This window comes from Haemorhous mexicanus, chromosome 3, assembly GCF_027477595.1.
Source record: "Haemorhous mexicanus isolate bHaeMex1 chromosome 3, bHaeMex1.pri, whole genome shotgun sequence".
Classification (NCBI taxonomy): Eukaryota; Metazoa; Chordata; class Aves; order Passeriformes; family Fringillidae; genus Haemorhous; species Haemorhous mexicanus.
Window position 1 is genome coordinate 25622440 of NC_082343.1, and position 15557 is coordinate 25637996.

General features: G+C 41.5%; 1 protein-coding gene across 2 annotated transcripts; it reads right to left on the reverse strand.

Annotated features, from left to right (window-relative positions):
* Positions 1-7643: 7643 nt before the first annotated feature.
* LOC132324718 (cytochrome c oxidase subunit 7A-related protein, mitochondrial) lies at positions 7644-14953 on the reverse strand. Of its 2 annotated transcripts, XM_059841155.1 has the most exons (3): positions 14603-14953; positions 8897-9028; positions 7644-8037 (listed from the first exon to the last, which is right to left on the reverse strand). In XM_059841155.1, exons 1-3 carry the CDS (start codon positions 14672-14674, stop codon positions 7894-7896), a joined length of 348 nt encoding a protein of 115 aa, XP_059697138.1. In that variant the 5' UTR covers positions 14675-14953; the 3' UTR covers positions 7644-7893. The 2 variants fall into 2 exon arrangements, with proteins under 2 accessions (XP_059697138.1, XP_059697139.1); XM_059841156.1 differs by lacking the exon at positions 8897-9028 and having other exon boundaries at positions 14603-14923.
* Positions 14954-15557: the final 604 nt, after the last annotated feature.

The window sequence follows — 15557 nt, forward strand, 5'->3', positions numbered from 1 at the left end:
TTTGGTAGGTGGTAGATTGAGTCTGCCATATATAAAGAGTGTTTTTACTGAATGCTCTGGTCTCATCACAAGAAAAAAGGGGGAGATCTAAACCCCAGCCCTGTCACCCATCTTGCAGCCTCTAGGTTATATTACCTCTGCAGATGATCTCACCAGGTTAGTATGACAACACAGACTTATGTGTATACCTCGGATGGTAAAAGGACAATTTTATTATAATTGCTCTATAGTTTGGTCTGTACTCTGCATCCTGTGAGCTTTACTGTCCTGAAAGAGCATCTCGATGGGTCACACAAACTGGCACAAATTCACAGTTGGCACTTGCATTGGCATCTTGCACAAGTCTGGAGCTGCAGAGACATGGCCTATTACAAAGAGCTTCATGGGAAAGAAATTGCTCTCTGCTACTTGATCTTCCTGACTGGGAGAGATGAAACGTGGAAGGAATCTTGAGAGGGGAAGAATCTGTAGGTATTTCCTGACAAAATCTGTAAAAATGGATAGAAACTCTGCCAGGTGTCTTGGTTTTATGGTTTGGTGTTTATTTCTTGTTTCTCCTGCTGCTCTTCACCCTAACTTTGAATGTTTCTGTAACAGATTGTTGTAACTCAAACATAAAGAACTTTGTCCTTTGACTAGTACCACTTCCACTTTGTTCTGGATTTTGCCAGTAAGAATCAAACTTGGGCAGGTTGCTATGAAACATACAAACTGTGCTGATAAAATGGTGAAGAGTGTGGAAAGACAATCTAAGAATGAGTTTATACCTTGCTACAACAAGACTTGTTCTTATTGAGCCCCAGGAGACAGGACACATCCAATTTATGGCAACTTGGCAGGGCTCTTCTAGTGCTGACACTGTGTGTACTAGCAAAGGTGACTCTAAAAATGGTAGCTTATAGGATCTTTACAATTTTGCCACACCAAAATGCATGAATAGAAAATCACTTGTTTGAGACCAGAAGGTCATTTGGAGACCATCGTGCCTCCAGCATTTGCAGCTCTAAGAGAGCAGTCATGCACCTCCTCACGATGTAAAACTGAAACAATTATTTAATGAGAAAAGGAGTAGCAAGGCATTATTAGTGCATTTTTGCCTAATGAATATTAAAATATGTAGTTTGACAGTGTGGTAATAGTTAAACTCCAAATTGCTTAGGGTGGATTTCAACATCTTGGGTAAAATCATGGGGGTTTTAAACTTTTCCTTTGTCTTGTGAATACATATTTTGTTGGGTTTCTCATATCTTCAATTTCTTCAAGCCGGTGGTGCAAACCTGCTTGTTATAGGCAAAATGTTTGTTAAAGGTACTAGATTTCATTTACTTATTTATTGTCCTTCCTGGAAATATATTCTTCCTGAAGTACAACTGAAAACCAGAATCATCCTCGAAGGCACTGTGTATGCACATCTGTGTGCTAGTTCTGAGAAAGAAAGCACATAAATCCTCATTCATGCACTGAGTTCAGCAACTTTAAAGCTCAGTTATCAGGATCAGAAGTGCTAATACAAGATAAGATACAACAGTGATCTTCAGCAGAAATACTTATAAAAGCAAGGGATGATAAGAGCAGTTTGGACTTGACTGAGCATTTGAAGACTCTCATGCAGCCAGGTAAAATTTAAAAATATTGATAAACACAGATCAGTGATCCGGATAAAATGTGTGTATCAAGTGGTCATTTCAGTTTACTGTATGCAAAAACCAGGGAGGAGAGATTAATCTAGTTAATACTGTGACTGACACGTTCTTTCTGTTTTCCCTTAGTTTGGTTTAATCCAATACAATTTAAATTAAAAAGATGGCATTTGAGTCCAGGAAATCCATACCACAGTTTTTACTGCAAGCTGTTAGTCAGTGAAAGTAAAGATATACCACACACTTGATAAATTTCCTGAAGGGCATGTGTACTTTGGAATTATTCTAGTATTAAAATACTGTCACATCTGGATATTGTATTATGTTTACATTTTATACATGCTGCAGTACAGAGAGATCAAATATGCAGCATCTCTGTGTGGGCAGGCTACACAGGCACTATCTGTGAGGTTTTGCATAGCTGGGAATGTGTCTAAGCAAAAAAAGCACCCTTTGTCTGGTGAGCCATTCTTCAGTGGCCATGGAAAGCTGCTACAGAGCTTCAGGAAGGGTTCCAGGTGAAACCTGTAAGTCTCTGAGGGTGAAAAATCACTCCTTTGGTTTGTTTTGAAAATATGCACCTCTGAAAAGACAGTGTAAGGATCCAGTGCTACAAGCTGATGGGGACTCCACCTTGTGAACCTTATGTGGGCCTGCTTGACTGCAGAATAGGGTTTTCCTGTAGCTGCTGTTGTTTTGCAAGAGCCTAAAGTCTTGCCTCCTGTTAATTCTGCAGGGTTATGCTGCTGACAATCAGTACAATGAAGTGTGGGTTTTGTTTTGCATATGAGCAGAATTGCTTAATCAGTTCCAATTAGAAAACTAATACATTTTCCTTAAGATTATGCAAGAACAAGCCTTAATATGTAGCACTTGCTCTTTATGCTAGAAAATCTGCATTTCATTAGTCTTGTTCTCTTTGCTGAAAGTCAGGATCAAGTTGGTGGAACTGGCATTTACAAGCTCTCCACTCCACCAAACACGTTCCCCTTGTTTTCTTCAGAGTGCTGCTGTGTTTTCAGTTTAAGGGAAGACACAATTTGCATTTATGCAGTATTGTGAATTAGACAATGTACAGCCTTCTCTTGTAAGCAGGTAAGCAACTTCCTCACATCTAACAAGAACGTTTCAAAAGGATAAGAATGGTTTCCTGTGGTTGGAAGAACATCTGGCTAACCCAGGCAGGGCATGATGAACTCTGCCATGGATGCTCTCAGCTGTCTCCATGCCTCAAGTGAGAGCTTTGTAATAGACACACACCATAATTGATGCCTAAATTTCCAATTTGGGGTGTGCAAAATTAGGGCTCAGTGGTGAAATATATCCAACACATTTGAGGTAGCATCACACCATAAATAGAGAAAGCACTTAGAGTAAAATGAATATGTGTGACTGAATTGTAAGGAAGATAGGAAAAAAGGGTTCAAAAATGCATTTGAGGTAACACAGCTTAAAGTGTAAGAATGTTGCAGGGAAGAAGTGTTTCCTCTCTTTCTTTGAAATACAGTTTGGTGCTTATGCAGAGTCATTTGATGCCCCCTTGCTTGCACACCTGTAGAACAGCTTCTTCAAAGACTTCTCACTTAAGTAAGACTTTCAGTGGGTTGGCAGGATCGTGTACTTGACAAAGGAGACTTCCAGGGCTTGTTCCAGCTTGCAGAGAAAAAGTACATGCGACAGATTATATGAATATGATATGAATATTTCAGAATTTATTTTGAAGCCATTAGAAACAATTCCATTTCTTTTGTGGAATAAAATATTTAAGAAATGATGTAAAAAAGGAAGTGCTAGAAAAATTTTCATGGTCTTCAGAATAAAAATGTGGGAGTGAGGAAGGGGGAAAAGCAAGAGTGGTATGCAGTTGATGAAATGAGGAAAAATACTTCCCCCTCTCTCCACCTCCCCAGGTTTGCAGCACTGGATCCACTGGGCAAAATCATTCAAAAAAAACCATTTTATTCGGGAGTATCATGTCTCTCTGGAGCCAGAGGGTGATGACTGCCTTCTTGTAGCCCCTGGGCTTGTAGGTCTGGGCTGCCTGCAATAGACTGGGGATATATGTGGGAGAAAACAGACCCTTAAACTCAACTTTCTTGTAAATTGAGATAATTAATGTACAAAGAAAAGGTGGTTCCTTCTGTCTAGTGCCATGTCCAAAAGCAGTCTGGGATCGTGTAAGAAGCACCAGGATCTGATGTTAGTGATGCTTGACAGTATCTACCTTATTTCCTGATTATAGGAATGCCTGTACTCACTCTCACAGCAAATGTGCTTCTGTCTCTTAGCAATCTGTGCATCACTTGCACTGCAACTAACTGGAATTGTTTCAAAATAATGATCTTTTATAAATGAAGATGCAATTAGTACTGAATATGCAAAATGCTTAAAATGTTTATTGTGCCTACTGCTTGATGTTAATGCTTAGAATACAGGCAAATTCTTACCACTGTCCATTTTAAAACAGAGATCAAGCTTTGGCTTCCTTGTGAAACTCTTCACTGAGGTGAAGGGCAGGAAAAGGGGAAAATGTACTATGTCATAAAATGCAGGCATCTTAGACCTTTTTCAGATCAGTTTAGCACAATTTTACACACAACTTAGCCAATACATGTCAATTTTTCTCTTTGTAGAAAAGGATCCAATTTTTTCAAATTTTAGGATCTGCAGGGGTATGGTTTGTGAGAGAAGTCACCAAAAAAATCCCCATCTGATCTGTGATTCTTAAAGCCTCTTGGAAGGCAGAAAGGAGGATAAAGACAGGATAAGTACAGTATACATGTATGCAAAGAAACTGTTCTTAAACACTCATTTTGGCTTTTTTTAGGTCTGTAAGATTAGATTCCCAATTTTCAAGTTTCTCATGTTTTTATTCCTTACAGTGTCTTTTAATTAGAGAGCTTTGCTTTAAGGCAAGATCAAACAATTAAATGCCTCAGTATGGAAATAATCAGTCTGTTGACAATTTCAAATGTTAAGGCAAAAGTCTGTTGAGACTGTATGGTCACACTACAATACTGTGGAGGAATGCTCTCCTTAACATACTTTAATTTTTAAAGCAGTAAGATATATGTGCATACTATCAATGTCTTCTCAAATGCATTTATTCCACTACTCCCACGCAAAAGGTAAGGGAGGAGATCTTATTTAAAAACCATTACAAAGATATAACTATTGAATCCAGGTTGCCACAGAAATCATTTAAGAAAGAAAACCACTGTCTCTCAACAATGAGATAATGCCATGGGGGATGGATGATTATCCATGAGATAATTTTGTTCCAGTGTATTCTAAATCTCAGCTGCTTTCCCTTCCAAACTCGGCACCTTGGGGTATGAGAGCTTATTATAATTTATTCTCAAATATACATTCAAACCAAAACACTAGAGTATAAGCTATCATTTATAAAGGCTTCCCCCCCCCCCCCCCCCAATCCTCTGTGTTGGTAGGTTGCATATTTTCCAAGAGAAAACAGAGAGGGTCTTTATAAAACAAGAACACTATAATGAAGTTGCAGTTCCCATCAGATTCTTACTTCTGGGGATGACAACTCACAATATTGAAGTAGCCTTGATGCTGCAAGTCACCCCTGGTTCTCCTTATTTAAGTCCTTATTTAACAATCAGGCCAGGGTCAGACTATTCCTTTTAGAGGTAAAATTGTTCTTGAAGGCTTAAGATGATGATTAGGTCACTGTATCACAAATAATTCAAAACACTTGGACCCTTTTGAATTCTCACAGAAGTCTGGCATCAGTATTTTAAAATAGACATACTTAAGAGTTGTTTTATCTAGGCAGAAAAAGGATTTACCATGTTGCAATTTCTTCATGATGATCTCAAAACTAATTGAGGAAAGGGGCAAAATTTTGCTGCCACAGACTAATGAGGTTACAGCTTGGAAACTTTTCCTGGTTTTCAGAGCACTTTGCTGAGGGAACATAGAAATGCAGTCTGCCCTTTCTCTCAGATTGGAGCAGTGCTCAGTGGCTGCAGACTAAGCCTCTGTTCTTTAACCCCCAACTGAACCATGGGTGTGAATCTCACCCGCTGAAGCAGAACTCTCATGCTGCTTCAAGTGGGTCAGCTTTTGGGAGAAGGATGAAGTGAATACAGTTTTTCAAAACCAGACATTGCGGGGGAGAAGGGGGAGAAAGGTGCAATGGATTATGTAGTCTCTGTTTATTTGCAAAATCTGATGGGTAGGTTTTGTGCCTTTGGCACGTGTTTTTAGCTGCTGACATAGAGCTGGAAAAAGGGAGGCCCAGGGCAATTCTGCTATCTGTGGCTTCAGCCACAACCTCTAACTGCAAGACATGAACCCAATGTCCTAGCTGAGTTACTTAAAGCAAGCGGGGCCTGAGTGCTAAGGCTGTCATTCCTTCCACGAGAGTATTCCCACTGGCTAATGAGCTGTGGGATAACAGCTGGTTACTTTATCCACATCTGCTTTAGCAACAAGCAGAAAGTTCTTACCTGCTAGATGAGCACTAAAATAATTGATTTAAAACAAAAAACCCCAGTACTATCACAAAAACAAACAAAAAAGAAAATTCCTAACCCACCCCTCCAATAAAACCAAAACCAGATCAGAAAACTAAGAGCATGGAAACACTCTGAACAGAGCTCAGCTTCATGAAAATCTATCTGTCAAGTTTACGTGCACAATATCCTTTATTAGAAAATTCTTGTAGGCAGTCCTTGATAGATGGCATGTAGGGAAGACAGTCAACAACCTACTATGCTGTTTTCTTTTTTTCTTTCTTTCTTTTTTTTTTTCTTTTTTGTAGTATTTAACAGCCTACAGCACCAGATTGAGTGCCATGGAAGCATGGGCTACTGAGGAGAAAATATTTCATTAGTAGCGGCAACACAACTGTCAGCTCCTGCAGAATTTATTCTCTGCTATTCTTTGACACTTGCTATCCTTACAAAACTATTTTTCATTGACTTAAATCTCTCCCATCCCAAAATACCAACACTGACTGAAACCTGAGATCACAGTACCAGCAGCGCTTCTCTTTCCTATAAAGCAGTAATAAGGCTTTGGTGTAACTTAAATGGAAAAAAATCAGATTTTTTTTTTAGTAAAGATTGAAAGAAGGCAGGTTTTGTTTCCTTTATCAACTATTTTTCTTATTTGCTTTGAAGGTTGTGTCTGCACAGTTCTGAGACAGATGGGTCTTTACAGAGGCCAGAAAATCAATGTTCAGGGGCAGAGGAGGAACTATGAGATCAGAGGACGAATTTTGTGAAGATTTGTAAGAAACTTGCAGTTCAAGGCTATACTATTATGAGGGTAATATAAAGGGTTGTATTGGCCTATCTCTCTTCCATCCACAGAAATGAGTGTACATAAATAGCTATCTGCAGGCACTGGAAACAGTAAGCAGCTGATATATGACAGCAACCTGTTTCACCAAAATTTACAGTTAAACACACAGTGCGGTCTGTGAGAGGTTTTAAGAGCTTTACCATCTCAAAAACATGACAGCAAGGAAGCTGAATCAGTCTTATTATTTGAGATCTTCAAGTTGAACCTATAAGTGTACCAATATGTTTACTTCACTACCGGGCATGCTGAAATGCTCTGAAACTTTTGACACTTGACTCTTTTAGTATTCATGTAGCTATCTTTATTGCATGACAACACAGTTTGACAGAGGAAACTCCAAAAACTGGTGTAACTCATGCTATAATAATGGTGCACTCTGCTGCATACAGTGATGCTACAGTTATGGAATAAATCCACTTTAAATGCTTCAGAGAGACAAGCCCTTTGTCCTACCACCAGAGGTGGTATATTATTTACTAATGTACCAGGGTTTGGAAAAGTATAGGATAGAAACAGGTTCCCAGTATGCTACAATTAAATTTTTTACTTTTAGTGTTCTGGAAACTAGCAGCATCCTTCCACTAAGGAATGTGGTGCATAGCTCACAAATTATTTGTCCTGTCCTATCTCTAACATTGTTTAAGTTGGGGTAAAGATGGAAGGAAAAGCTTAACTTTCTCCAACTGTTTATTAACTCCTCCAAGACAAGAAAAGCTACAACCATATGTTAAAATATTGTATTTCTCTGTTTATATTGGTGTTTTAGAATACATAAGGCAACCGATTTAAAAACATTTTTTCAAGAAATCCAATCTGAATAATGAACCCTGTGTGATCACAGGGAACAGATTTAAGTGCAAAGTGGTACATGCAGGAGATCCTTCAGTGGAGTGCTGAGAGTCCCATGAGGTGTGGTTCATTATTTTTGTTTCTTTGGCTGTGAGGCAATGAACAGTGCTACCAGACAGTAGATAGTCCCTCCTATTGTCAGAGCCATCGTGGTCCGATAGAGCAGCTTGTCTGGATATCCTAGCTTCAGGTGTACTGGCAGTCCATCTGATCTCTGTGGGAAAGAGTTCAAGGAGAAAACAAGCAAAAAAGAAATTAACATCCATACTGAGGTCATCAAGGAATAAGCTACCTTGGGTAAATTAAGAGACTTCTGAGAGGGAAACCTCCTGACAAATAGGCTCACTACAATCAAGTGTATTTTGTGGAGCAAGACAAATGCAAAAGCAAGTTAATTTTGTTAGCCGAAGCTGTGAAGTGCAAGCAGAAAGAATGCATCTTGAAATGTTTCTCAAGAGGACCTGGATGGGAGAAGTGTCACTAACAACAGAATGTGAAAAGATATGTATAAAAAATTATTCACCAAGTCAGACTGACACATTCCAAACGGAAGTGGCATGTAAGAGAGAAAAGGGAACATTATATAAGCACATTCTTGAGGCTTAAATAAAAGCTTAACTAATTTAAGAAAAGTCCTACGTTTAGAAATTCCATAGCTAACAAACTGGCTTTGAAAACTTTACTGTGCTGCTCTTATACTGCACTATAAACAGCTTCAGCAACATTCAAATTATCATACACAAAACAGTAACGATTTGCTTTGCTCTTCCACATCTGCTTTAAGGCAGACATGTGGATTCCCAGAGAGAAAGTGCTTCCAATAGTCAAATGGTACAACAACCAATTTAATCAAAAAGACAATGTTACTGCATTTATCCACTTTCTGTATTTATCTACTATTCAAGGCACATTATATACTCTGTAGTATAGTACAAGTACACAGGTTATACTGTACTTAAACTGACAGTTTCTTGACTAGACTTTACAGAATTTAGGTATTGTAGAAATGGCAAAAGTAGTTAGCTATGTTAAAATAAGGACAGAAATGTCCCACTCTTCAGTGTTGTCATTACCTGAAAAACTTTCTGTAGGTCTGGCACCTTGTTTCTACCCAAGAAAGCATGAGCTGCTGGTAAACCTGGACCAGGTTTACTTGTCCCAAAAATCAGATGTGGGAAATCAGTGGAAACTAATGGTTTGAGTCCCTGCATAAACAGAGATTAAAATATCAAGGTATGTCACACTTGTAAACGTACTGATTGTTACATTAGGCAGGCACACTGCCAGTCATTACAAGGATACATTACAAAGAGTATTTATCTGGTATGAAGACTTGTGACAAATACATTGTTGGCCCACTGATATCTTGGTGACAACTTGGGGTCAGAGCTTAGCAAGGAAAATAGCAGCCTCCTTTCCAATCTCCTCATGACACGAATTTATAGCTGTTATTTTTCTGTGCTGGTACTTGGTCCAAATTACTGCTTCTGTTTTACACAGACTATCTAGGACTCTCTCTGAGAAGTAGGATTAGGATCAAGGATCCCTGATGCTAAGGTCAGAGTGAGCAATGAGCTCTACCTCCTGAATGCTGCAAGCAGTAGCCATAAATAACGGGGCCTTAAATAATTTGGATGTATAGTTTGGGGATTAAAAAAAAAAAAAAAAAAGTTTGAGGATCATTTGGGTCATACAGAAGTGTAAATGGTGCTCAAGGCCCTTCAGAGACCTTGATACAGTCGATATTTTTGTGCAGGTCTAACTACATCCTATAGTTCAGATGTTGCTGCAACTTCCCACAACCCAATATATTCCCCATGAGAAGCACAGCTCAACTTCCTTTCAGTTCACAAGGTTGTTCTATACATTTGCCATACCTAGAAACTACATAATTCAGTTCTGTGATTAAGGGCCCAAAGTCACAGCCAATATGAGATGGCCTCCTTGTCTTTATTACTGTAGTTAAATTTAAATTACGTCTGGACATGCAGCAGTGATGTTTCACATTATGGCTCTCTAAACAGCTGCAATTTTTTTTTCCTAACTTGCCACAGAAATTAAATGCATTGTACAGTCAGTTCAATGCAACAGATTTTTATTACAAACAGAAGCAGCCACAGGTCAAGTTAAGACTGCACTGAAATTCTGGTTTCTGTTCAAAAGATGCATTTTATATTGAAGAAAACTGTCTGACAGTATTTGGAGCTGGAAGCAGACTGGCACTCTTTCTTCTGAGCCAGCAGCCATTGACCAGATGTGTTTTCCTTATGTAAATTCTCTGCTGCAACAGGCATCTTCAGCAGAAAAAACAGGTTTCTCAGCCTCCCAGAATAGCCTCTGGAAGGGGCAGCAGTGCTATACCCTGAAGATATGGGTTCAGCTTCCCACTCTTCCAGGCCTGACTGAACATTAGAATCCACTTGTGACCTTTGTGGTTATGTTTTGAAAGGCAGCACCAAAACTGAATTTCTTTCTTCCTACTGAGCAGGCTTGCACAGAAGGCAAGCACTGAATTATTGAAGACCAGTGACCAGTTCTGGCCACAGTGCTGTGAAGGAAGCATCTAGGGAACTACTGTTAGCCAGGGGAAGTTACTAACTATATATTCAAGGCTATGTACCAGCTACATCAGAGGCCTTGAAGAAAGCAATTATGGACAAGTATCTTTGTCCACAGGAACTTTAAGTACTTTATTAGATTTGTCTTTAAGAAGTTGGTGATTTGACAGAAATAACTATAGAACAGATGTTTATACTAAATGTGCAGGTGACTTCTTCTCCAAACCTTTTCTTGCCTTCTCGATTGTAAAAATGCACATCTTTGCTGTGCCTTAAAGTTTCCAGTTCAGAATCTCCCTTTTGCCTTCCTGAAAGCCCAGTGTTTTCAGGACCAGTGCCCTCTAATAACTTCAGTAGTTAGTAAATCAGCAACTGCAGGTTATTGCATATTTTTTCAGCCTTTAGAAATACATTCCTGTTCAGATGGTTGTAAGACCCCGTTCTGCAGGAGCCATAGCAGAGTGACAAACTTCATTGTGAAATCAAATGGAACCAGTTCAGAAAACTCACACAATCATCAATGTACTGATGTAAATTACTTCCAAAGCAGCATGGTGCCACTCCAGGACATCACATAGTAATTTAAATAAAAAACATTGATGCTGTTCACTGGCTTCAGGAAAGAGTACACCAAAACACACGCTGCAGAAGGGAGACAGTTCAGTTTGCTTAACCCAGACACTGCAATTATTAGGGCTCCTCACCAATGGAAAATTTTGCTTGAATTCCAGGTGAATTGATTCTTGGCCAACCCCAACCAAGCCCAGTTAAATCAGTGCAAATGGGTGGCTGTTCCAACTTGTTACTTGCCTGTGGTTATTGAGAGAAAGTGGCAAGTGCTTTATCTCACAACCAGTTTACTAAGCTTAGCATAGCTGAGGAGAAATCCACAGTGTAATGTAAAGGCTGAATTTCACTGCAGAAAATTTTAAAGTAAGAACTGACATACCTTAAATGACCCTTGGTCACTGTATTTAACATTACTAAAAAGATGGGTTTATTTAATGACCTGTATCAGTGTCTCACTACACTCAGGACAGCACTGAGGAATTAATGCCTCTACACATTTGACCTATGCTTCATTAAAAAAAAAGTTAATAATTGATAATGCCTCTTCTTATATTAAGGTGTTAATCTTTCATTTTTAATCACTAAAGCATGATTTTTTTCCAAGTCTTGAACAAAGTACAGCAGATGTAGTTATGCAGAGTCAACATCAGCTGATTTCACCAACATGCTACAGCAATTACTTTTTCAAAGTCCTGAAAGTTCTCAATGAAAGGTCAAGACATGTAGCTAATCCAAAAGAGCAAACAGAGTTCTCTGCCTACCCTTCTGTAGAGTGCGTTTGTTTTCCTGTCAGTTGTCAGAGGATCTTAGGACCCCAATGTAACTGTTGGCTGGCCAACAGGCTCAAAGTTAAAACAAATTTACACGTGCTAGTATGAATGTGCAAGTCAGATTTACATTTTCCTGACAACAAAAAACAGTTAAGGACTTGGAGCATAATTTAATGGAGATAGCACCACTCTTAAATTTTTAAATGTAAGGGGAGTTGCTCAAACAGATCTGAGAATGAGAGAGGAGAGAAGACAGAGGTAAGGACCAAAGGGGAAGTTACTCTGAAATCAGTATTTCAGAACATGCTTTGAAATAATTTTTATGAACCTACTGAACCTAGACACTTCTAAACTAAGTTGCAGGTCCTTCACGGTAGAATACACCTCACTGCCTTAAGTTAAATATATTTGTTATGACTAACACAAGGCTCTTAGGTGAAAGCACTTGAGTCATTGTACAGGGACAACAATCCAGGGACAGTGATTTTGTGTACCTATTATCTAGAGCATAAATGGTTACATATTATAGATTCTAAGCAATTCATATTGGCTAAAATATGAATTATAATATCTGTGGCTCACAGAGGCTTTAAATAGCTACAAGCAAAATAAGTTGCATGAAGTGAAAATACTGTAGTATAAGTAAATTCCTGCTAGTAAATTTCTTTCATATTCAGTTGAAGAACTGGGGAAAAGTTCATGTACTTGTCCCCATCTGACACCATCTGAAACTGGTCTCAGTGACTGTACTTTAAACATAAGCTAACTCTTTAATATTTTTATTAAATTTGTAATGGTTATGGCAGTCATTATCCTCCTAATTATGAGGAGTAGTTTTGAAACTATTTCACTTCTCATTTAGCTAAGGAAGTTCCCATTTATTCAAACAAGATAAATTGTTCAGACTACTTTATACAACTTTGTTAAATGCAAAATTAAGTCTTCTAAGCATGCTAAGTCTGAGATGGAAAGAAAAATATGGATTTCAAACTTGAGAGGTTGTTTTTTGTTAGTTGTTAGTTAACTGTTGTTAGTTAACTGTTTTGTTAAGCTGCTAGTTATGTTATTGTCAGCAAAATAATTTCTGAAATCCACTTAGACTGATATTTTGCAAGCCCACAGTAAGCTTAAACCCGCAGCAAAACAGTATTCTATTGGGAAGCATCAGAATTAGCATCAGTAACAGCACAGAACAAAGAGAATTAGTATACTGCATATTTTACCAAGGAGAATTTGAATGGCAGGATGTCTTCACTTTTCCAGAAACATCATGATAAATAGAAGCATAGAAAGCAAACCACTTTACAGGCTAAACTATAGTTTTAATAAATGGAGCAAAGAAATCAATAGGAAAAAAAATTTGTTTTGAACTTAACACCTTAACACTCACGGGATTACCCTTATATTTCAACTGCTGTCTACTGAAAGCCTTTTTAGCAGACTGATGCATCTAAATGTGTGCCCTGGGAATTCAGTCAAGTTTAGGGGGGAAAAAAAAGGAAATTTTACAAAAAAGCTGGCCTAAAAACATTATAAAAAGGATTGAAAGTAACTTTTAAAAATGTAGGAGGTTCTTTACTCTTTAGACTTGAAGTCATTCCCCATTCCTCCCCCAAGCCTTTGCTCTCCACTATGTAAATGAAGTATCAATGTTTATTCTCTGAACATAACTTTGTCTAGAGAGGTAAGAAGTGCCCCAATCACTGCAGTAGTGCTGGATATATTGCTACTGTGTAAGTGCTGTACATACTAGAATATTATTTATTCTGCTGTCTTCTGTTTCTTGCACCCCTGACCCCCAGCAGCTATCCAGGAAGCCTTCCAAAGTGATGGGGAAAGACACGGACAAAAAGCCTTCTTGGGACACAAACTGCCATATCAGAAACTCTCTGTTACCCTACTGTTTATTTAAGATCCTAGGGTAATTCAGGATGGAAGGAGCCTCTAATGCTCTTTAGTCCAGAGCAGGGTGACACCAGGTTGCTGTAGGTTTTGTCTGGCCTGGCCCTGAAAGCCTCTGAGGACAGAGAGCACAGCCTCCCTCTCCGAGCAGCTGCTCCACTGTCTGACTCTTCCCACCACAAACATGTTTTTCCTTCTGTCCAGCCTGAACCTCCCTTCTTGCAGTTTATGCCTGGTGACTTTTGCCTTCCCACCATGGACCCCTGTGCAGAGCCTGGCTCCATCCTGCTGACCTCGGCTGAACTTGCTCCAGTTGCCATTCCCAGAGCAGGAGGCCCACAGCTGGACACAGCACCTGGACATGATCCAGTAAGTGCTGAGCAGGGGACAGTGATGCTTTCCTCCATCAGCAGCTCACAGTGTGATCCAGCCAGGAGGCTGCTGCCTTCGGGCCTGGCAGCACCTCCAGAGCTCCACCACAAAGCCCCTCAGTTGCCACCCCACAACCATGCAGGGGCTCTTTGTAACCCCAAACCATAACCCTAAACCCTAACCCGTAAAATGAAGAAAAAAAAAAAGGTGGCAGAGCCGCTGTTCCCAGAAGTGTTTAAGGGAAGCCTGGACGTGGCTCTCGGTGCCATGGTCCAGCTGACATGGAGGTGCTCGGTCACAGGCAGGGCTCGATGCTCTCGGAGGTCTTTTCAACCTAACCGATTCTGTGATCCGGTGATTTTAAAATCCCGCCAAGCACCACTCAACTCTGGAACAGTCCTCTATGACGAAAGCGCGTTACTTTCTTGCTATAACCCCCAGTACATCCCAAAGCTGACTCCAGGGCTGCGGGACAGAGCGCGCCTCCGCTCTCGCCCAAGGTCACGCGAGAGGCCGGGTACGTTCGGTGCCCGCGGGGGCGGCCGAGCCCTGCCCGGCTCAAGCAAGGCCCGCGGCGCCGCAGCCCCGGCCCGGGTGCGGGTGTTACCTGTGGGGTGTAGGCGGCGGCCGCCGTGGCCCCGACGAGGCGCTGCGTGAAGCCGCTGAACTTGTAGTACATGGCGGGCCGGGGCGGGCACCGGCTGCGACGGCTCGGCCGAAAGGACCCGCCCCGCCCCGATCCGGCTTTTCTGCGGCGCCGTAACGCTCAAGGGCCCTGCCGGCTCACAGGGACGCCTGCTCGGGAAGGCGCGGAAAGAATGAGACTAAAACAAAAAAGTCCGAAAAAATACAGTAGCCTGCGCCAAAGCAGTGCGCGCTCGCCTCTCCCGAGCACGCCCGCCGGTCGCGGAAAAACGAGGCCGGCGGCAATTTCCAGTCAGGCAGGGAAGCTGAGCCCCCGGTGCGGCGGCGGCGCGGGGGGGGCGGGATGCCGGCCCGTGGCGGTGGGCGAAGGGGGTGTGGTTAGTCTCAGCCAATCGGCGCGGTCGGGAGGTGGGGCTCCGCCCACACCGAGTGCCGGGGCGGGGCGGGGGCGGAGCGCGCGGGGCTGTGGCCCCTACGCGGCCACGCCCGGCCCGCGCGCGCCCCGCTCGCTGCTGGGCCCGCGGCGTGAGGGCCCCGCTGGGGCACGGGAGTGCCGCGCTGCTGGGTCTAACTCAACGGGAACTCGCTGTGCCGCAAGGTGGTAGTCACAGTCACTTAGGTTGGGAAAGACCTCCGACAGCATCGTGTCCCAGCTATGAGTGATCGCCGCCGTGTAACTAGACCAGGGCGCTGAGTGCACGTCCAGGCTTCCCTTTAACACCTCCCGGGACGGTGATTCCACCACCCCCCCGGGCAGGCCATTTCAGTGCCCGGTCGCTTTCTGTGAAGCAATTCCTACCTAAACCTCCCCAGGGATAGTTTGAGGTCATTTTCTCTCATCCTGCCGCTGGTCGCCTGGGAGAGGCGGCCGACCCCCGACATGGCTACAGCCCCGTTCGGGGAATTGTAGTGACAAG